The sequence below is a fragment of the Chlorocebus sabaeus genome, chromosome 12, assembly GCF_047675955.1.
Source record: "Chlorocebus sabaeus isolate Y175 chromosome 12, mChlSab1.0.hap1, whole genome shotgun sequence".
NCBI classification, from domain to species: Eukaryota; Metazoa; Chordata; class Mammalia; order Primates; family Cercopithecidae; genus Chlorocebus; species Chlorocebus sabaeus.
The window spans coordinates 1892387-1912376 of NC_132915.1; the positions used below are offsets into that span (position 1 = coordinate 1892387).

General features: G+C 45.8%; 1 protein-coding gene across 1 annotated transcript in view; it reads right to left on the reverse strand.

The window, feature by feature from the left end:
* Window positions 1-13063, reverse strand: part of ZNF367 (zinc finger protein 367) — a 29912-nt gene extending 16849 nt beyond the window's left edge. The window contains exon 1 of the mRNA XM_007969894.3: window positions 12173-13063. Coding sequence (XP_007968085.1) covers window positions 12173-12589 — 417 coding nt within the window. The 5' untranslated portion in view covers window positions 12590-13063. The remainder of the gene's footprint in view (window positions 1-12172) is intronic.
* Between the last annotated feature and the right edge of the window lie 6927 nt (window positions 13064-19990).

Consider the following 19990-nt stretch of genomic DNA (forward strand, 5'->3'; position numbering starts at 1 on the left):
AGCGATTCTCCTGCCTCAGCCTCCTGAACAGCTGGGACTACAGGTGCCCGCCACCACACCCAGATAATTTTTGTATTTTTAGTAGAGACAGGGTTTCACCATGTTGGCCAGGCTGGTCTCAAACTCCTGACCTCATGATCTACCCACCTTGGCCTCCCAGAGTGCTAGGATTACAGGCGTGAGCCCCCACGCCCAGCCCAACACACTCTTAAATAGCCAATGGGTCAAAGAAGAAATTACGAGGGAAAAAAGAAAATACCTTGACACAAATAATATCAAAACACAACATACCAAACTTACTAGGATACAATTCAGGAATTAGATGACTTAAAATTGGTAAGACAGCAATGCTATCCAAAGCAATCTTACAGCCACAATGCAATCTCTCTTAAAATTCCAGGGCTTTTTTTTTTTTTTTTTTTTTTTTTTTTTTTTTTTTTTTTGCAGAAATGGAAAAGTTCATACGGAATTTTTTTTTTTTTTTTTTTGGAGATAGAGTCTCGCTCTGTCGCCCAGGCTGGAGTGCAGTGGCCCGATCTCCACTCACTGCAAGCTCCGCCTCCCGGGTTCAGGGCATTCTCCTGCCTCAGCCTCCCAAGTAGCTGGGACTACAGGCACCCGCCACCGCGCCCGGCTAGTTTTTTGTATTTTTTAGTAGAGACGGGGTTTCACCGTGTTAACCAGGATGGTCTCGATCTCCTGACCTCAATCCGCCCGTCTCGGCCTCCCAAAGTGCTGGGATTACAGGCGTGAGCCACCATGCCCGGCCTCATATGGAAATTTAATAAGAGGCTCCAAATAGCTAAAACAATCTTGAAAAAGAGAACAAAACAGGAGGACTCATACTTCCCAATTTCAAAATGTACTAAGCACTGGCAATTAAGACAGTGTGGTAATGGCATAAGGAAAGACATGTAGACCAATGAAATAAAATTTAGAGTACAGAAACCAGCCTATACATGAAAGGCCAATTGATCTTCAACAAAGGACCCAAGAACATTCACAGAGAAAGAACAGCCTCTTTACCAAATGGCTCTGGGGTGACTGGATTTCCATATACAAAAGGATAAAGTTAGACCCTGACCTTACACTATATACAAAAACTAACCCAAAATGTACCACAGAGCTAAACGGAAGAACTGGAACTCGAGAACTCTTAGCTGGACATGGGAGCCCACACCTGTAATCCCAGCACTTCGGGAGGCCGAGGCGGGTGGATTGTTTCAGCACCAAAGTTCGAGACCAGCCTGGGCAACATGGTGAAATCTCATCTCTACCAAAAACACAAAAAGTCAGCCGAGCAGGGTGGCGCGTGCCTGGAGTCCCAGCTACTCAGGAGGCAGAGGTTGCAGTGAGCCAAGATCACGCCACTGCATTCCAGCCTGGGCAACAGAGTGAGACCCTGTCTCAAAAAAAAAAAAAACAAAAACAAAACCAAAAAAGATTGTAATGTTCTTAAAAGAAAACATAGGGATGAATCTTCATGACTTTATATTTTTTAATGGATTCTTAGATATGGCACCAAGAGCTAAGCAACAAAATAAATTGGACTGAATCAAAATGTAAAACTATTGTACATCAAAGGACATTATGAAGAAAATGAAAGGCCAACATACAGAATGGGAGATATTTATTTGCAAACCATACATCTGATAAGGGCCTAGTATCAAGGATATAAAAAGACCTTTTAGAACTCAACAACAAAAAAAACTCAATTAAAAAATAGGCAAATGACTTGAAGAGACATTTCTCCAAAGCAGTTATATGGCCAACAAATGCAGTTATATGGCCAGCAAATACATAAAAAGATGCTCAAAATCAGCCAGGCGCAGTGGTTCACACCTGTAATCCCGGCACGTTGGGAGGCCAAGGTGGGTGGATCACCTGATGTCAGGAGTTCAAGACCAGCCTGCCAACATGGTGAAACCCCGTCTCTATTAAAAATACAAAAATTAGTTGGGCATGATGGTGAGTGCCTGTAATCCCAGCTACTCGGGAAGCTGAGGAGGGAGAATCACTTGAACCCTGGAGGCTGCAGTGAGCCAAGATCACGCCACTGCACTCCAGCCTGGACAACTGAGCAAAAACTGTCTCAAAAAAAGAAAAAAACTCAAAATTATTCATCATTTAGGAAAATGCTAATTGAAATCACAATGAGATACTATTTCGTACCAACTAGGTTATACTATACTGAGAGAAAAAAGGAAAATAAGTAGGAAATAGTTTTTTCTAAAACACGTAGAGAAATTGGAACCATCACATACTACTGATGAGAATGTAAAATGTTTCAGCCATTGTGGAAAAGTTTGACAGTTTTGTATTGATATCATATATATATATATACACACACATACACAATGGAATATGTATATATATATAATGAAATTATTCAGCCATGAAAATAATGTGTGCTACAAAGTGGATGAACCTAAAAAACAGTATGCTAAAAAAAGAAGCCAAACACAAAAGACAACGTATTATATGATTTCATTTAATGAAATAGCCAGAATAGGTAAATCCACAGAGACAGAAAGTAGGTTGTTGGTTTCCAAGGTCTGCGTGTAGTAGGGAACAGGGAATCATGGCCTAATAGATCAAGTTTTCTTTAGAGGTGATAAAAATGTTTTGGAACTTGTACAACACTGTGAATGTACTAAATGTCACTAGATTGTACACTTTAAAATGATTAATGTTATGTAATTTCACATTGATTAAAAACCTAAGCAAATCTGAATATGCTATGGGCTTCAGTTAATACTAGTGCATCAATATTGGTTCATTAATTTTTAACAAATGTACCACACTAGTGTAAGATGTTAACGGGAAAGCTGGGTGTGCAGTTTATGGGAACTCTCCGTGCTATCTTCACAGCTTTTCTATGCAGCTAAAACTAATATAAAATAAACATTTACTTGAAAGAAACTTTGTTTCCCAGTTAAGTGAACTTTCACACATACAAGTTACATGAAAAAAAATAATAAAAAGATCATATACAACTACATCTAAAATGAAGATGCTTTTAGGGCTTTCAATATCAAAACTCAAAGCCTTCCAAAAGCTTAAACATCAGCCTGAAACCTTGAAGGATAGTAATAAGCTACAGCAAAATTCCCTTCAATCAAATTTTCACATTGAAAGAAAAGTTCAATCCTTACATGGATGAGTTATCTTCTAGGATAAATCATGTTTTAAGAAAATGTAGATATTAAAATCTACATTCAGCACAACTTAATGACCTGATTTCAGTCTTATCCATGAATATCCAGATTAGTTGTACACTTACTACTTTTTATTCTAAAAGTCTACAGAAAGTTTCCAAAAGATTTAATGAAGTCTCTACCTATTTTTCCTTCAGTCATACAGGCAGTATACTAAACAGGAACACCTAAAAATTATTAATAACTGAAGAAACATGTTTTATGTTGGTAGTATAAATTCTCATTAGCCATTACAGTTAACTTTTTTAATGATTAAGGATGTGGGGGTCAGGCACAGTGGCTCACATCTGTAATCCCAGCACTCTGGGAGTCTGAGGTGACAGGGTAGCATGAGGCCGGAAGTTAGAGACCAACCTGGGCAACACAGCAAGACCCCATCTCTATTATTAAATAAATAAATAGATAAATTATTTTTTAAAACAGAATTTTTTTAAATTAATTAATTATTTATTTATTGGGATATGGGGATTTTTTCATTAATTAATTAATTATTGGGATATGGGAAGGCTACATCTCCAAAAGAAAACAGGATCTCAAAGAGATATTTGGACATCTGTGTTCATTGAAGCATTATTCACAATCAACAGTAACCCAAATGTCCACCTACTGATGCATGGATAAATAATGCTTTAGCCTAAGCTAACTGACTCAGTGTGTTAGTAACAATGGAGTATTACTCAGCCTTGAGAAAGATGGAAATCCTGCCATATGCCATAACATGGATGAACTTTTAGGAAACTATGCTAAGTAAAACAAGCCAGTGACAAAAAGGCAAATACTGCATAATTTCACCTACATGAGGTATCTGAGGTCATCAAACTCATAGAACAGTGGTGGTTGCCAGGGACTAGGGAGGGGGGAAAGGCAAGTTCAGTGAGTATGGAGTTTGTTTAAGATGAGTAAATTCTAGGGACTTGTTGCACAACCGTTTACATATCGTTAACACTACTGTACTGTACTGTATACTTAAAAATGGTTAAGGTAGTAAATATTACGAGGTTTTTGCCACAATTTTTAAAATGTGAGAAGGCACTGTGGCAGATATTATTGCAAAAACATTCCCTGCCCCTTTCACTGTGGGTCCAGAGTCCAACTTAGCCATGACTTGCTTTGGCCAATAAAAGGCGAAAATAGCGTGTGTAGTTTGGATGTTTGTTCCCTCCAAATCTCATATTGAAATTTGATCCCCGGTATTGGAGGCGGAGCCTAGTGGGAAGCGTGTGGGTCATAAGGACAGATCCCTCATGAACATCCAGATGCTGTCCTCGCTCATATTCTTACCATGAGATCTGACTGTTAAAAAGAGCCTGGCACTTCTTCCCCTCCCTCTTGTTCCCCCTCTCACCATGTGAAACCTGCTCCCCTTCACCTTCTGCCATGATTTGAAGCTCCCTGAGGTCCCCTCACCAGAAGCAGATTCTGGTGCCAAGCTTCTGGTACAGCCTGCAGAACTATAAGCCAAATAAACCTATTTTTCTCATAAATCACCCAGCTTCAGGTATTCTTCTACAGCAATGTAAAATGGACTAATACGACATGTGGTTCTACCATCTCTGTTTTCTCTCTGCTTTGAGACCCATCTGTCCCAGCTTGGAGAGATTCCTTCAGGATCCTAGAATGAACAGAATGTGGAGCACACCAGTGGTCAACCCTCCCAGGACATATAACATGAGCCATGCTGAGGCTGAGATTGCCATCTTGAAGTTGCATTCTGCAGCCTGCTGTTTAGCCTAAGCTAACTGACTTAGTGTGTTAGTAACAAATATCTTGTTGATGAAACAAAAAGCTCATCAACCTTACTTAATTCCTCAAGAAATTCCCATGTATAATGAAGCAGGAATTAGCAAGATCCTAAATGGACCATGACTTATCATTAAAGTACAAATTAACAAACCAACTCGTGGCCATTATTGGTGATCAACAAATTCTTTCATCTTCACTCCTGGGCTGTGATCCTCAGTAGCCACATTTAGCTCAAGTCTTGCTTGCTAAAATTATTAACCCGGAGTCAGACAGAAGGAGCTACACAGGAGTGAAATGTTTATTGCCATCATTTATTAAGCCACAATAATTTCATGGATTATTGCTGGCTATGGTCATATCATGAATAATTGTTTTAATAAGTACAAAATAAATATAAAAGAATATAGCATCTGTGATCAATAAAAATAGCAGCTGATTCTGTTAAGAAAGAAATAGAACATGAAATCAGGTCAATTAAAAACCATAGGCCTGGCCGGGTGCAGTGGCTCACGCCTGTAATCCCAGCACTTTGGGAGGCTGAGTTGGGCAGATCACGAGGTCAGAAGATCGAGACCATCCTGGCTAACACGGTGAAACCCAGTCTCTACTAAAAAATACAAAAAATTAGCCAGGCGTGGCGGCAGGCACCTGTAGTCCCAGCTACTCCGGAGGCTGAGGCAGGAGAATGGCGTGAACCCAAGAGGTGGAGCTTGCAGTGAACTAAGATCACCACTGCACTCTAGCCTGGGCGACAGAGCGAGACTCCGTCTCAAAAACAAAGTAAAATAAAACAAAAAAACACCCACAGGCCAGGCACGGTGGTTTGTGCCTGTAATCCCAACACTTGGGGAGGCCAAGGCGGGCGGATCACAAGGTCAAGAGATCGAGACCACCCTGGCCAACATGGTGAAACCCCGTATCTACTAAGAATACAAAAAAATTTAGCTGGGCGTGGTGGCACACGCCTGTAGTCCCAGCTACTCGGGAGGCTGAGGCAGAAGAATTGCTTGAACCCGGGAGACAGAGGTTGCAGTGAGCTGAGATTGTGCCACTGTACTTCAGCCAGGCGACAGTGCAAGTCTCCGTCTTAAAACAAAACAAAAAACCGTAGTGGCTGGCCACAGAGGCTCACGCCTGTAATCCCAACACTTTTAAGAGGCCAAGGCAAGAGGATCACTTGAACTCAGAATTCAAGACCAGCCTGGACAACATAGTGTGACTCCATCTCTACAAAAAAAACTTGCCAGGTGTGGTCGCATACACCTGTGGTCCCATACTCAGGAGGATGACTTGAACCTGGCAGGCCAAGGCTGCAGTGAGCCATGATTGTGCCACTGTACTCCAGCCTGGGCGACAGAATGAGACCTTCTCTCAAAAAAAAAAACAAACCTTAGTGATACAAGTCTTCTGCCATAAAAGATCCCTTTCCTAGTATTTTAAATATGTAAGAAAGGCTGGGCACAGTGGCTCATGCCTGTAATCCCAACGCTTGGTAATTTGAGGTAGGAGGATTGCTTGAGTCCAAGAGTTTGAGATCAGCCTGGACAACATAGCAAGACCTCAGTCTACAAAAAAAAAAAAAAAGGCCAGGTGTGTTACACACCTGAAGTCCCAGCTACTCAGGAGGCTGAGGTAGGAGGATTGCTTGAGGCTGAGGTGGGAGGATCACTTGAAAGTGGGAGGTTCAAGGCTGCCGTGAGCCCTAACAGCTACTGTACTCAGCCTGGGTGACAGAGACTTTGTCTCCAAAACATAAAAAATAAGTAAACAAATAAATATGCAAGAACATACTGCTGACTCTTGCAATTTGAAATAACTGGTTAGTTAACATCAAAAATTTAAGACTAACCATTACTATTAATAAGCATGTCTAACAGTGGGGAAACATTAAAAGTTAACTATGTGGGCCAGGCGTGGTAGCTCACACCTGTATCCCAGCACTTTGGGAAGCCGAGGCAGGCAGATCACTTGAGGCCAGGAGTTCGAGACTATCCTGGCCAATGTGGTGAAACCCTGTCTCTACTAAAAATCCAAAAACTGGCCGGGCGCAGTGGCTCATGCCTGTAATCCCAGCACTTTGGGAGGCCGAAGCGGGCAGATCACCTGAGGTCAGGAGTTCAAAACCAGTCTGGCCAACATGGTGAAACCCCATCTCTACTAAAAATATAAAAAGTATCCAGGCATAGTGATGCACACCTGTAGTCCTAGTTACTCAAAAGGCTGAGACTTGAGAATCATTTGAACCCAGGAGGCGGAGGTTGCAGTGAGCGGAGATTTACACCACTACACTCCAGCCTGGGTGACACATCAAGACCCCATCAAAAAAAAAAAAAAAAAAATGTGAACCATATGGCTGCCTCCCAGCAACTCTAAGAGACTGTTTCTGCCACCAGCAACACATTTATATTTTCCAAATGAGAAAAATGGAGTGAGTGCTGAAATATACAGCATAATACAACATACTGGCCATATACAGAGAAGGGTTCACTAAGTGCATTCTTTGAGGTTTTTTGTTTTCGTTTTGTTTTTTGAGACAGAATCTTGCTCTGTCGCCCAGGCTAGAGTGTAGTGGCGTGATCTCAGCTCACTGCAACCTCTGCCTCCCGGGTTCATGCGATTCTCCTGCCTCAGCCTCCTGAGTAGCTGGGACTACAGGCATGCGCCACCACCCCCAGCTAATTAAGTGCATTCTTTTAGCTCAAAAAATAAGATGAAACAAATAATCATATAATGCCTTAAATAAATGAATAAAGACCATCTTTTAACAATGTATACTAAAATAAGCAATGTTACTTAAAAAGGACCCTCTTCCTTTTGGCCTTATCAATGAGAAAACCTTGTTTCTAGGCACCTTCGGACAATTAAGAGTATTACACTCAGCAGCTAAGTGCACCTCTAGGCTAAGAACAGATCTTGTCAAGTCTGTTGACGATTCGCAACACAAAATTATTAAATTGCCAAAAGCTTTTGCACACCTTAGTAAATACAATTTTAAAAACAATCTCCATACCTCTAGAAGGTAGATTAGTGATTTTGAAAGTGCTTAGTCATGCGATAACTAAAAAACCTAAAAGTCCTTGACACATTTTTGTAAGTAGAATTCAAATAAAGGGCACAAGCACAACATAGAAGGAAAATAAAAATAGGTCTCAGAGGGAGGTGTGTGAACCTTTTCACATTCAGATTTAGATACAAACTTCCCATGACTTGCATACATGCTTCCTAACCCTACTTCCCATCCTGACTCATCTTCACAACTTCTCAAGTTTTAATTCCAGTTTATTGAATTGAGTGCACTCTTATAAAGCATCTCGATTGAGATATAGATAAGCTACACATAGTATGTATTTCTTTTCTCTCTTTTTTTTTTTTTTTTTTGGAGACAGTATCTCGCTTAGTCGCCCAGGCTGGAGTGCAGTGGCACAATCTCAGCTCATTGCAACTTCCACCTCCTGGGTTCATGTGATTCTCATGCCTCAGCCTCCTGAGTAGCCGGGACTATAGGCGTGCACCACCATGCCCGGCTAATTTTTTTGTATTTGTAGTAGAGACAGGGTTTCACCATGTTGGCCAGGCTGGTCTCTCAAACTCCTGGCCTCAAGTGATCCATCCACCTTGGCCTCTCAAAGTGCTGAGATTACAGGCATGAGCCAGCATGCCCGGCCAATAGTATGCATTTCTTATGTCTACTTATATCAGCTTAATATTTAAAAAACAAAAATAAACCCCTGAAGTCCATTTACATGTGATAGTCCCAGGAGCAGTGTAGTATAGGGACTAAGAACAGGGACTCTGAAAGGTTCCAATCAGTTCTGCCACCTTACCATATGATCTTAACTAGACTTTTTCTTGGGGACTCTTATTTCTCATTCCTTATCAGGTAAACAGGATAAAATGAATTAAAGAATTCAAAATGCTCAACACAGAGCCCAGCAGTTTGCTGCTAACATTATGAAATGCTTACTCTGTGCCAGGCAATAAACAGTGCCTACTATGTTAACATGATGTTAGGTTCAACACAGTGCTCAAACATTACTATTCATAAATAGTATGAATTTATATATTATGTATAAAGTATTTAAAAATCAGCTATTCGAAACAGTATGTACAGTCTAGGTTTTGAAGTGTTCAGGTGACAGAAAGGGAAAGCAGCACAGGCAGCCGGTAGCTCCTGCAGGGTGTATAGTATCTGAGAAGCCAGACCCCACCAGCCCCAGTGAAGAAGTAACTTCAAATGCAGTCTGAGTAGAGGGCACAGTGACAAGGTGGGGAGCCTTGGAACAACCTGTGGCCGAAGGCAGTTAGACCTGCTTTCTTCCCTCTCAGAATTCTACAATCCAGAAGAAGACAATATATAATTATATGCCAACAGTGCTAAGCAATTGTGTGATGAGCCGCCAAAATAAGCTGGTAGGTGTTCCCACAGGCGAGGAAGACAGTGTTGGGCAGGAACAAACAAAAGAGCAAGAGAACGCTGACACAGGCTGTGCAGGACTCAGATGCCAACACCTCCCCTGGGAGCAGTGGCAACGAATAGACAGTAAATGAACGCAAATGTTGTTCTCAAACCCACAGCTGTTAGTGCCTCTGTGTGGCATATTGGGAGCATGTTACTGGCACTGGCTACATTACAAACTTGTCTCCTGTCTTCCCCAAAAATGAGCAGACTCAGCACAATTCATCGATGATGCACATGGAGATAAAGAACTACAAGTACTTTAAAGAAGCAAAACAGTAAAATGGGCTGGGACTCCCTATCTTTGTAGTTCAGTGTATTGACCACAAATCAAACTAGGCAACTTCCTTATTTTTTTCTTTTTCTTTCTTGCCCCCACAAAGCTTACTCTAGCAACTTTCTTAAATGAAGTATATTCCAGACCCTTCTCTCTTATGGTGGGAATGCTAAATAAATGAATTTTTGGAGCTGCATGTGGATTGTTTCATCAATAGAAAGACATATTCAAATCAATTTACCAAATAATTTATGAAAGTTACAACAGGTAAAACTACATGAGAAAGGTAAAAAGCAGAAATATAAAACAGCCTTTTCACTTTTACATGTTTTTTACAACTGTTGGTATACTTTACCTCGGAAAAGAGGTGTATAGCATGGAAATACAATTCAAACCAATGCATCTTGTTAGCAATTTTTTTTTTTTTTTTTGAGACGGAGTCTCACTGTGGCCAGGCTGGAGCACAGTGGCACGATAGCTCACTGCAACCTCCGCCTCCGGGGTTCAAGCGATTTTCCTGCCTCAGTCTCCCGAGTAGCTGGGACTACAGGTGTGTGCCACCACACCCAGCTAATTTTCGTATTTTTAGCAGAGACAGGGTTTCACCATGTTGGCCAGGATGGTCTCGATCTCTTGACCTCGTGACCCGTACAGCCTTGGCCTCCCAAAGTGCTGGGATTACAGGCATGAGCCTCCGTGCCCGGCTACTGTTAGCAACTTTTATAAAACGTCTGGGTAAGGATAAGTCTGTTTTAGGCCAAAAACAACATACCTATAGATTTCATCTATATAACATTAATCTTCTTGGGTGATCCAGAACTAGATTAATCTGTAAGAATAAAACCATCAAGGCAAAATCTTACACAAGAATTTATTAATGTATGCCTTTATATTGTTCAACTACATAATCTAATATAGCGTTTCTTTAAAAAGACTAAAACTTATAAATCGTTAACACAAAAATATCTAGGATATCCATCTTTTTTTTTTTTTTAATGAGACAGAGTCTCGCTCTGCCGCCCAGGCTGGAGTACAGTGGCACGATCTCGGCTCACTGCAAGCTCCGCCTCCCGGGTTCACGCCATTCTCCGGCCTCAGCCTCCCAAGTAGCTGGGACTACGGGCGCCGCCACCACGCCCAGCTAATTTTTTTGTAGAAACAGGGTTTCACCATGTTAGCCAGGATGGTCTCGATCTCCTGACCTCGTGATCCGCCCGCCTCGGCCTCCCAAAGTGCTGGGATTAGAGGCGTGAGCCACCGCGCCCTGCCTAGGTTCTGTTCCTTCAAATGTTTACTGAGGTGTAGTTTCAAGAGTTTAAGTGTATAAAAACCTATAGTTTTATAACTTTATAGTTACTTCATAATAATGCCATATAAAATGTATCAATTTCCTCAAAACCCAAACAATGTAGTTTCAACATCCTTGTGACTGCATGTAAAATGATCAAACTCATTTCAACTTACACATTATGTGCTGGTACAGATGCTTATCCACTATGTGATTTACTCGTTGTATCTCTTGCAAATTGCTTTATCTTATACAGCCACGTAACAAATGGAACCTGGATATTACCCTTCTGTTAGCACCATTTATTCATTACACGAATATATTTTGAGCACCTTTATTGAGCATTTACAGAATGTAAGGTATTAAACTCATATAGTCTTCCAGATACTCTTGGCTCTCCTGGAGCTTACAGTCTACAGAGTTCAGTATAAGTCAGCAGAAACACCCCAAACACATGCAGGACTAAGAGCCACAAAACCTCGACCTAGTCCCCGCTCTCCCATTACTGAGCTGTGCGATCATTGGGAGGTCGCCTCACTAATCACTCTAAGTCTCAGCTGCCTGATCTGTAAAATGTAGGTTTGAACCCGTGGTCACAACCTTCCCAGCTTTAAGCAGTCGCAGACTGCAAATTTTAGCGTCTCATTCCACTATGTGCTCTCAACACCTAGCAAGTAGTATGCTGGATAAATGAAAGGTAGTGAAGGCACAACTTCAGCCGCAGAACACGCCCAGAAGTCATTTCTTGCTCTTCGGCTGTCTCTGCAGGGCATCTTTTAACAGGGCCAGGGCGATCTGCAGTAATGGAGCAGACACTGTGCGCTCCCTTCCCTCTCGCACTCGGTGGAACTCAAGGCCCTCGTCCCCCTCCTTTCCTCTCGGAACCAGGGACTCGGCAGCCCGCCAGGAGGATGGCAGTGGCCGTTGACCCGGCCTCCCCAGCGACCCGGGCCGCGCTCCCGCCCACACTGCACCTGCCGCAAGGACCGTCTCCCGCGCCGCTCCCGCCTGTCACGTGACAGCCCCCCCCCAGCCGGGGCCGGTTTTTGGCGCGCGGCAGTGACGTCAGCATCCTGTCAGCCGCAGCCCCCGCCGCGGTCAGATCGACCTCGCGTTTTCAACTCCGCCCCGCCCGCCGCGCCGTTAACGGGCCCCGGCTGTCCCGCGTCCCGCCCGCCCGCGCCGCTCACCTTGAGGTGGCCGCTGTCTGGGCTGCTCGCTTCCTCCTCGTCCTCACCTCCCGAGGCGGCGGCGGAGGCCGAGGCGGCGGGCGGGGGCGCGCCCCGGCCACGAAGCCCCGAGTGCTCGGCGGCTGCGGCGGCAGGCAGGGCGGCAGAGGCGGCGGCCCCCGCGGCCCCGGGGCTGAGCGTCACGTTGTGTGCGTTCTCGCCCCAGCGCCACGGGTACACCATGAAGTCGCTGAAGCCGGGGCTGGTGGGGATGAGCGGCGGCGGCGGCTCCGGCTCCCCTCCACCGCCGCACGTAGGCTTGATCGGGGTCGTCCTGATGACCGACACCAGCACCCGCTTCGGGGAGTCGTGGCAGAAGATGACGGGCGGCGGCGGCGGCGGGTTCTCCGCCATGGGCGCCTCCACGCCCCGGATCATCGCCCGGCCCGACCCGCAGCTCCGGCGGCCCCGGGCCGCACCCCTGAGCACCGCTCTGCCCCCGCTCGCTCTGCTCCGAGTCGCCGGCTCAGTCCTGCCGGCTCATGGCAGACGGACGTTTCCCGGAATCCTGCGCAGCAGCCACCTACCGAGGGGAGCGGCCGGCACCGGCGGGCAGGGCTGGACCCCAGCCCCAGGCGAGCGCGCCCTCCGCTCTTTGTACTCCGCAGCGCAGGCTGCAGCGCCGGGAAGCGGCGGGCGGCCCGGCCCTCGCGGTGACAGGAAAGCAGGACGCGCAGCGCTGAGCCCCCAAAAATAACAACCTGCCGCCGCGGTGCCTGCCCCGGCTTTTCCCGCGTTACATTTCGCGCCTGGGCGGAACCAGTCGCCGCGAGGCCGCTGCCCGCTGGCCGCACCGGCGAGTGACAGGCGGCGGGAGCCAATGGCCGGGCCGGGCCTTCTTTCCAGCCGGCCGGGGCGGGGCCGGGTCTGCGCGCGGGTCCTTCCCACTTCGCCATTGGCCGCCGCTCTTGTATTTTTTTCTGTCTCGAGGGCCAACAGCGTTCGAAACTCCAGCGGAGCGCGCGGCGCCGGCCCTCGCCCGGACACACCCGCCTGCCGCCCCGCCCCGCCGTCCCTCCGTGTGGTTCGTCCGGGCCACGGAGAAGGGCGGCAAGAGGGCGGCTGATTGGACAGCGGCGGGGCGGGGCCGGGGGCGATCGTTGGGCGGTGGAGGCGCGCGCCCCGCTCGGCCCCGCCCGCCGTTGGTTGTTGGGCCGCGGTTCCCGCGCGCAGGGCGTTTAAAGGGCTGGGGCCCCGCCGCGCGTCCCGCCCCGCCCTGGGTCCCACCACCCGCCGGGCGGCTGGAGTCTGCTGCCGGAGGTGCTGGTGGGCACCCGGCGTGCCTGGTTTCTTAATCGAGTTCCGTCCGCTCAGCTGTTGCACGCGCTGTGAACCAGCTCTGTCAGCACTGCCCCGACTTCCCCCGGTCGATAGTGGCCTCCGCTTCCCCGTCTGTGCAAAGGGGAGAGTTCCAGGAAGTGGCCTCCGAAGTCCCCGCGGGCCGCTGGCGGCGCGGAGGCCACAAGAGCCGGGCGAGTGTCCGCTCTCACTCTGGACTGATGCCGCCAAGTCGCCTCGGGGATCCCCCCCCAGGCCGGCGACCCCGCCCTGCCGAGCGGCTGCTCCGGGGGTCGGGGCGGCGCCCCACTCTGCTCTGCCCCCACCTGCTCCGGCCGCGTCCTCGTACTCGCGCCGGGAAGCGCGGAGCCCCGGCGTCCTCTCCCAGCCCCGCCTGGCGGGCGCCGACCGCGGCCCGGGTGGGGCTCGCAGGCCGCAGAGGAAGGACCGGCCGGAGGGAGTGCCCAGCTTCCTACCCGCTAGATGTGGACTGGGGAGCTGCGGTTTGTTCTTGTGAATGCAGATTCCCAGGCACCGCCTGACTCGCGGTAGGGGCTCGATAAATATTTGTTAAATGGATGAATGAATATGCAGTGGTTAAGGGTTAGAATTGGTAATTAAGTTAGAACACGACTGCATAATAACAGATAACTAAGCTGAATAGCTTTTCTCTGTGAAAGACACACAGAAATGCACAGCTATGCCTAAATTAAGGCACAATTGTTTAAAAACAAAGGAAACTCTTTGTGTACTGATACGAACACTTTCAAAAATGTATTTTTATTTTAAAAAGCAAAACAAGCAATAGTGTGATTTTATGTAAAATTGTTAAACTGGGGAAAATACACGTGTTTACTTTTAGACTTACATAAAATATCTGGCAAGATGCAAAAGAAACTAATGGATCAGGGAGGGAAATTATGTGGCTGGGAACAGAAGTGAAAAGATTTCAAGAAATACAACATAAACTCTTTGTATTTTTTGAACTTTGAACCAAGTGAAAGTATCCTTTTAAGAAATGAAACAGTATATAGCCTCCATTTTCTGGAGGCTTACTACAAAAATAGCATATATGTACTGATACACAATAATACATACGGATGTTTCACAGTTCACTCAACAATTGGGTAAGGAAGATATTTTTCCCATTTTATAAATGAGAAACGTTGAGGCTTCTACAAGATTACATAATAAATCCTTTGGAAGAATGAGTCTGTACTGCCTGTGGATTATATCTCAGTGTCTGCTGAGCAGAAGAAGGAAAAGGCTGAAAAATGGGACTCACAGATTTATGAGTCCCGTTTCTCATATTCTGAAAGTTTCTCAAAACTTTCTGAGTTTAGCGGCAAATTTCATACTGTAATGGTTGATCTAGAAAGCTGAAAGTTCAGCTCTACTTTCACCTAATTCAGTAAACGTTCATTTTGTTTTTAGTTTAATACCAAATAATTGTAACATATTTTTCTGAATCAGTTGGAAGGGAAATGTTATCCATCTCTTTTATACTTGACAGGTAGTGTAAAGAAAAAAGTGATCTATCCATCATGGACACTCGAATTAGGGGTTGAGCCAAATCCAACAGATTAATCACCAACAAATAGTTACTGTTTAACATCCAGAGCATGCCCCAGAGGGCAAGATGAATCATCCAGCACAGGATGCTGACTTTCTGCTTCTAAAAATTGCCCTTCATCAACAGTAACCTGGCAACTCCACTTGCTCTCTTCCCCAAGAGAATGAAAGACATGCCAGGAATGTGTGAACTGGGCAGAGGGCGATTCCAGGAGCAAAGCTGAGGTCATACCAGATCTTTGCTTGTTTGGCTCCATTTTCATGCAATGAGGAGGCTGGCTGAAGTGTGTGGATCACATTCCCGATGTCTTTGTTCTGTCTCAGATATAATTAACAGCCCCTAATGTCAGAGGCCTGTGAACCAGAACAACTCCATCTTAAACAGGAGCTGGGTAAAATGAGGCTGAAACCTACTGGGCTGCATTTCCAGGCAGCTAAGGCATTCTAAGTCACAGCATTAGATAGGAGGTCAGCACAAAATACAGGTCATAAACACTTTGCTGATAAAACAGGTTGCAGTAAAGGAGCCGGCCAAAACTCACCAAAACCAAAATGGCCACGAGAGTGACCTGTGGTCGTCCTCACTGCTACACTCCCACCAGCACCGTGACAGTTTACAAATGCCATGGCAACGTCAGAAAGTTACCCTATATGGTCTAAAAAGGGGGAGCATGAATAATCCACACCTTGTTTAGCATATCATCAAAAAATAACCATAAAAATGGGCAACCAGCAACCCTCATGGCTACTCTGCCTATAGAGTAGCCATTGTTTTATTCCTTTACTTTCTCAAACTTGCTTTCACTCTGCACTGCAGACTTGCCCTGAATTCTTTTTTGTTTGAGATCCGAGAACCCTCTTTTGGGGTCTGGATCTGGACCCCTTTCCAGTAACAACAATACATACTAACTCAAAACGACTGAAACCTATCTCAGGATACTTACTATGTTACTAAAGTAGTCTTTTCAACTGTTAAAAATATAGGCCCCTTTGGGCCAGGCGCTGTGCTCACGCCTGTAATCCCAGCACTTTGGGAGGTTGAGGCAGGCGGGTCAAAAGGTCAGGAGATCTAGACCATCCTGGCTAACAGGGTGAAACCTCGTCTCTACTAAAAATACAAAAAATTAGCCGGGTGTAGTGGCGGGCGTCTGTAGTCCCAGCTACTCGGGAGGCTGAGGCAGAAGAATGGTGTGAACCCGGAAGGTAGAGGTTGCAGCGAGCGGAGATCGCGCCACTGCACTCCAGCCTGGGCAACAGAGCGAGACTCTGTCTCAAAAGAAAAAAAAAAAAAAAAAAAAAATATATATATATATATATATAGACCCCTTCTGATAAAGATATAAACCTCAAACCTCCTTTTTAAAAAATATATATTAAACTTTCAAGATAAAATTGAAGTAAGATAAAGCAGCAGTTATTGAAGTCTATGTAAAACATAACAGGCCAGGGGTGGTGGCTCACACCTGTAATCCCAGCACTTTGGGAGGCCAAGGCAGATGGATCAACTGAGATCAGGAGATCAAGACCATCCTGGCCAACATGGTGAAACCCCATCTCTACTGAAAATCCAAAAACAATTAGTGGGGCATGGTGGCACACACCTGTAGTCCCAGCTACTGGGGTGGCTGCAGCAGGAGAATCATTTGAAACCCGGAGGCTGAGGTTGCAGTGAGCCGAGATCATGCCACTGAATTCCAGCCAGGGCAACAGACTGAGACTCCATCTCAAAACAACAACAACAAAAAATAGCAAGGTTTTTTGTTTCACTTTGTTTTATTTTTAATTTTTTATTTTATTATCTATCTATCTATCTATCTATCTATCTATCTATCTACACATTTATTTTTTTGAGATGGAGTCTCACCCTGTCGCCCAGGATGGAGTGCAGTGACGCGATCTCGGCTCACTGCAAGCTCCACCTCCCGGGTTTACACTATTCTCCTGCCTCAGCCTCCCGAGTAGCTGGGATTACAGGCACCCACCACCACGCCTGGCTAGTTTTTTTTGTATTTTTAGTAGAGATGGGGTTTCACCGTGTTACCCAGGATGGTCTCGATCTCCTGACTTTGTGATCCGCCCACCTTGGCCTCCCAGAGTGCTGGGATTACAGGCGTGAGCCTCCGTGCCTGGCCCATTTCTCTCTTTTATTTTTTTGAGAGGGAGTCTAGCTCTGTCGCCCAGGCTGGAGTACCGTGACTAGATGTCAGCTCACTGCTGCCTCTGCCTCCTGAGGTGAAACTACTCTCCAGCCTTAGCATCCCGAGTAGCTGGGACTACAGGCATGTGCCAGCACACCCAGCTGTTTGTATTTTTAGTACAGATGAGGTTTCACCATGTTGGCCAGGATGGTTTCCAACTCCTGGGCTCAAGTGATCCTTCCGCCTTAGGCCTCCCAAAGTGCTGGCATTACAGACATGAGCCACGGTGCCTGGCCCCAGCATTTGGTTTTATTGATGAGAGATACAACGCAATCTCAAGTGAGGATCAAGTGATCTTCCCACCTCAACCTCCTGAGTAGCTAGAACTATAGCCATGCACGACCACACCTGGCTCATTTTTTGTAGAGACGGGTCCCACTACATTACCCAGGCTGGTCTCCACCTCTTGGCCTCAAGCAATCCTCCTCCCTCAGCCTCCCAAAGCACTGGAGTATAGGCAGTCCTCAACCTAATTCTCATCTCTCCCCCACTTAACTAGGACTAACGATGCCTTCCTAGCAGCTTGCTTTACATCAGCTAACATCCCATTGGCCAAACAAGCCACGTGGCTCAGCCCAAGACTGGAGAATTATGCCCTGATGTTATGTGGAAGGACACTGCAAAGTTACTTGGCTGAGGCTGTGCATACAAGGGAGGGTGAAGAATTGGGCCACGAACACCCTCACAGTCTGGGTGTGTGGATGCCCTCCTGTGGTGTCAGGCTGTTAACTCCAGTACCACGTGTTGAAGAGATGCTGAAAGACATGTTCTCCAGGGCACAGGTTTGCAACCCCTGTTGGGAACCGGCCACACAGCAGGTGAGCAGCGGTAAAGAAGCATAACTGCCTGAGCTCTGCCTCCTGTGAGACCAGCGGTGGCTTTAGATTCTCATCGGAGCACAAACCCTGCTGTGAACTGCGCAGGTGAGGGATCTGGGATCTGGGTTACATGCTGCTTTTGAGAATCTAAGCCTGGGATTTGAAATGGGACAGTTTCACCCCGAAACCATTCCCTTTGCCCTCTCCATCTGTGGAAAAATTGTCTTCCACAAAACGAGTCCCTGGTGCCAGAAAGGTTGGGGACCGCTGCTCCAAGGCACAGTTGCAAGTTTGCACAGTCCCTGCTATGTGACTGAGTCCCACAAAAGTCATATTGTAACCAGAGGACTACAACATCACACCAGCTTTAAACATGGGGCCCACATGAACCTCACGGGAAAGATAGTCTCCCCTCATGGGAGCACGGAAAAATGCTTCTTGGCTGACAGATGACTGACTATAGACAAATCATTCTTAGCTGCTTAACCGCATCAGGGAGAACCTGCCAAACCTCCTTCAATCTGAGATCACCACATTCCTAGTAATATAGGGACTGTGGGCCTCCAGAATTGTCAGTGAGACAGCTTGGGAATGACAGTCCGATTCAGAAGACCATCCCAAGGACTTGCCTTGAAACCATCTTTCCATAGCAAGTATATATATATATAAATTTTTTAATTTAAGAGATGAGGACTCACTGTGTTACCCAGACTTGAGTGCAGTGGCTATTCACAGGCACATCATAGCTCACTGCAGCTTCAAACTCCTGGCCTTAAGCGATACTCCTGCCTCGATCCTCCTGCCTCAGCCTCCTAAGTTGCTGGGACTCCATGGAGCCTAACCACAAGCACGATGTTTTTACTTAAAGCGTAAGTTACGTATCAATACAAAACAGTAAATAGTAAATAGTTTTGCAGAACTTATACAAGATTGAGAAAGTTTCTATCACTCCTACAAATGAATTCTACTGTTACTGCTCACTTCTAGAATTGCTTCTGGTGACACAGGTGGTGATTTGGAGGACTGATCCATCTTCTAAACTTTCCTTGACACCCCCACTGTCATCAAGGATCTGGAGGTTTGACAGTTGGACGATTCTGTAGTCTTGAAAGTGACTGAGTGGGCCAGGCACGGTGGCTCTTGCCTATAATACCAGCACTTTGGGACACCAAGGCAGGCTGATCACTTGAGGTCAGGAGTTCAAGACCAGCCTGACCAAGATGGTGAAACCCCATCTCTACTAAAAATACAAAAATTAGCCAGGCGTGGTGGCGCACACCTGTAGTTTCAGCTATGCAGGAGGCTGAAGGAGAAAATCTCTTGAACCCAGGAGGCAGAGGTTGCAGTGAGCGGAGATTGCACCACTGCACTCCAGCCTGGGCAATAGAGTGAGACTCTGTTTCAAAAAGAAAGAAAAGAAAAGAAAAAAAAGTAACTGAGTGACTGTGAAGTACTAATGTTGGTTCTCTTATGCTTCACAAAAACATCAGTTTCATTATCTTAGACCCACAATGATCCCTTGTCAGCCGAATATGGAATCAACTTTAAAATGATCTGTGGCTCTACCCGGTAAATTACACTAATTTGACTTGTTAGAATAAAATCCAAAGTAGATTTAAATGAAGCAGTTTAATCAGGGCAGCTGATTCCTAATACTTCCAAGAAGCACCTAAATCTCATAAGAGGTCATTGAACTGACTCTTGGGACAGTTTCCCGTTTTATCGCACTTAGGGATGTGTGGGTATCTCGAGCGGCCTAGTTGTAAGCTTGTACCAAAGGTAGACAGTACATTTTGCATCCAGGGAGACTTTCCGTTGTGGTATTTCATCATGTTTATTGCCATTTAATTAAGGTAAGTAAGGACATATATATATTTAGTTTAAATTCTATTCCTCCTCACTTCTATGTGTCA